At 36.3% G+C, this 3,699-nt stretch overlaps 1 gene segment (V, D, J or C); it reads right to left on the bottom strand.

The window, feature by feature from the left end:
• Positions 1–1,542: 1,542 nt before the first annotated feature.
• LOC124389564 lies at positions 1,543–2,152 on the bottom strand. The segment is given in 3 exon segments: positions 1,543–1,553; positions 1,640–1,936; positions 2,016–2,152. Coding segments are annotated over 3 exon segments (366 nt in total).
• Positions 2,153–3,699: the final 1,547 nt, after the last annotated feature.

Raw genomic sequence — 3,699 nt, 5'->3', positions numbered from 1 at the left:
CACACTGAAGAGTCAATCTCACTCACTCCATCAGATTCCAGAATGATCTCAAGATCTTTTGGTCTACTAGACTTAAACTGGCCATGACTGGCTGGGTCTATCCTTCCAGTAGTTATAGATGTAAATAATAGTGTGAACCCTGCTGTTGCATTCCATTGATACCAGTAAAGATATGGATTATTAGTTCCAGTTATAAAGCACAATATCTTCAACGATGATCCAGAGGAAAGAACCAGGTCCTTTGGTTCCTGATGGACTTGTATGAGCTGCTGACCTGCAATAGTGAACAAATGAATTATTCCAGATTAGCTATTAAAATGTGTAACAGCAATATTTTATTTATGATATTGATTTCGCACCTGCAGTGAAAAGCCACTGTACTATCAGAAGGCACAGAATCAAACACAAATGCTTCATATTAAACAGTGGAACATACAATAGTGCAGGTTTAGTGCTGTTTATCGACTGTTACTGGTTAGGGGGTGGAACACAGTAGTATCTCTTCCTACAGCAGAGGAGGGGAATTACATATGAGCTCACACATCAGAGCATTTGGTCTTTCAGTTCCAGGAACTCTGTTTAGGACACAGGAAAACAAGATATTTTTATTAAAAACAGGTAAAGCCTTGCAGATCCATATAAACCTGGATCACCAAAGTATCTAGTTTCTTTAATGTAACTTTGTTAAAACATGAGGATAGTTAAAAAGGGCAGTTCCTTAAACTTTAATCTGAGTTGAAGTATAATCTCATTAGTGAAAGGTTTAACCCTAGTTCAAATAGTTCTGTCAAGGATCACTCACCTCAAGGAATAATACACTATAATTTGCAAAAGTATATAAAAGGGTCACCTGTCCTTTCCTGCTATATGTGATTCTTTTCCAAACTGTAACCACAAAGTTAGAGGCACTCAATTACAATACTCATTCACACTTTTTTTGCTATACTATAATACAATTTCGCATTCACTTGAACTTGGAAACCCAAACCTGTTCCTGCATGGCAATGCCCCTGTGCACAAAGTGAGCTACTTGAAGATCTGGTTTACAGTACATGCTTTAAAAAGGAAGATCTTAAGTGGCCTGCTATCGAGCTCTGAGCTTCTACCTCAAACCTTTGAGATGAATGGAAGACTGACTGCACCCCAGGCCTCCACACCTACATCAGTACCTGCCTTTCACAATACCCTTGTGGCTGATGAACACAAATATTCATAAGCTCACTCAAAAATCTAGTGGAACATCTTCCCAGAAGTGTGGAGGGAATTATAAGAACAACTTGGGAATAAATGTGGAATGCAATGCTGAAATATCACATACCATACTTATGACCAGGTGACCCAATACTTTTGGAAATTTAGTGTATCGTTACAGAAAAAATAATTAATTGTTCGTTCAAGTTTGGAATCATAATGAGATTGAGAGCATATACAAAACCACCATCATGAGAATTTCCTATTGTGTTTTCTTGCTTCCTGTTGAATCTCCAAGGTATGAAACTTCAGTCTATACTTTTGTATATGTTGCTACCAAACATGTTTTTCTCAGTTTGGTTCTTTTGAACAAATACGTGAGTAACACAGTTGAAACAAGTCTTGAGTCTGGTAGTTTTTGTACAGCTCTGTGATGATACTGGGATACTGTGGGGCCTGGCTGCACAATACCACACTGCAGAGCCGTTCTCACTAACTGCATCAGACTCCAAGAACATCTGGAGATCATTAGGTCTGCTAGATTTAAACTGGCCAGAACTGGCTGGGTCCATCATCCCAGTACCTCTGGAGGTGAATACCAGTGTGAAACCTTCTGTTTCATTCCAGCGGTACCAGTACAGGTCCGGATTGCTCAAGCCAGTTACAGAACAAGAAACTCTGACTGATAATCCAGCGAAAAGAACCAGGTCCTGTGGTTCCTGTTGGACCTGTATGATCTGCTGACCTGTGATAAAATAAATGTGGGTAAAATTACTGATAAAACAGCTTGTGACAATGCTTTATCTGCAATATTATGATCTTACAGTTGATATAAACCCATTTGAAGGTAACAAAGTAGAGAATCGCATACAGATGGGCCATTTTTTATTGCGACCACCTGCATTTAAGGGAACTTAATGCAGAAATTAGAAAGTGCATTGTTTAGAGGCGGGACTGCAAACACATTGTTGGTGGAAAAATTACAAAGAAACGCCTTCCAACGTGATGACATCATTTAATTCACTACACATGTTTATTGTGCTGCAAACTTTTATTTACTCACTCTTGATTGCCATTATAAATAAAGACTCAAATATTGATTATATTTTGCTTTCAATGTCCTTATTTAACCTCAGATGCCCAAGTATTTGTTTTAGATTTATATTAATTGTATTGTATATATGTATTGACTTTCTTGAATAAACTCCTGAATGAAAAAAAAAATATTTATAATTAACACCACACTAATACATGTTCAAGCAGCAAAACAAAAATGGTATTATTAAAATGTTTTTCTCATCTGGGGTATTTTGTATGAAACAATTTTATTTTATTTTATATTTTACTTATGTATTATTAAGTGCTTGTGGTGACTTAATTCTAATGCACCCAATATACCGCCATCACCACCACCATCTCAGTTTCATTGTTTGTTTCCTGTTGTGCTTTTCAGCCGGAAACATCAGCCTACATCTGCAGATTCTTCTGTACTGATGAAGACAAACATCACATGCTATAGAGGCAACATTATATAGTTTTATGTTAACAGAAATAAAAGGTGATATAGGGCAGTTTGTTATGTATGAGCTTTCATACTCTATAGATTTAAATGGTTGACAATTGCTGATAATAAAAGCGATTTTGAACATAAAATGTACACATTAACTGTCAGAATGCAGAGAATCAGTTATTAAGTTATTAAGTTTTGAAAGGTAGCAGCTGTTTAATGTTTAACGAGTCTTCACTCTGTACATTGGGTACATCAGTTTAAATTAAATCATGTAAAAATTTATAAACAGAAAATCCTTACTCAATACAGTTAAAGACTTCTTTCTAGTTGATTACTAACTTTTTCATCTGATAGTGTTTGCGGTGTGAACAGAGCCCCCTAGTGGTAACAATGATGTATTTTCACATTTACTGCCCTCTGGTGGCCATTATAACAAACGCCATTGATTTGCAATTTGTAATCAGAGTTAATTCCCTGAAATTCAGAATATTTCCAGTCAAAAAATGGCCACGCTATTTCAAATATATTCTTTAAAAACTATGACAAATTAGACTATTTTCTGTTTACTATTTTTTTACATAGTGAATATTTTAAATAAACACCTTTCAGTACTGGCCAGGTTGACCCTGGTTCAAGCTCAAGCTCAGGTTAGTGTGTGTGTGTGTGTGTGTGTGTGTGTGTGTGTTTGGCGTTTTGCACATTCTGACCATGTTTGTATGGGTTTATTCCAGGTTCTCTAGTTTCCTCCCCAAAGCAGGCAGGTTCCTGGGATAGGCTCCGAATTCATCACGGTTTTGAATTGAAATGATTGTGTCATAAAAGTAGTAGGAGAAGTACAAGCAACCTATTGTAGGATCATTATCATTTAAAATAAGACTAGTGCTTTCATATGCACTATATAAATTAAACAAGGAGCATAAATTGGGCCTATGTCCTCCTGACTGTCACTGGGAACATTATTAGATATAGATTTGAATAGAAACCATTGAAGAAGAATC

This window comes from Silurus meridionalis, chromosome 8, assembly GCF_014805685.1.
Source record: "Silurus meridionalis isolate SWU-2019-XX chromosome 8, ASM1480568v1, whole genome shotgun sequence".
Lineage (NCBI taxonomy): Eukaryota > Metazoa > Chordata > Actinopteri > Siluriformes > Siluridae > Silurus > Silurus meridionalis.
Note: the sequence above shows the minus strand (reverse complement) of the source record. Positions and strands in the feature narration are given on the sequence as shown.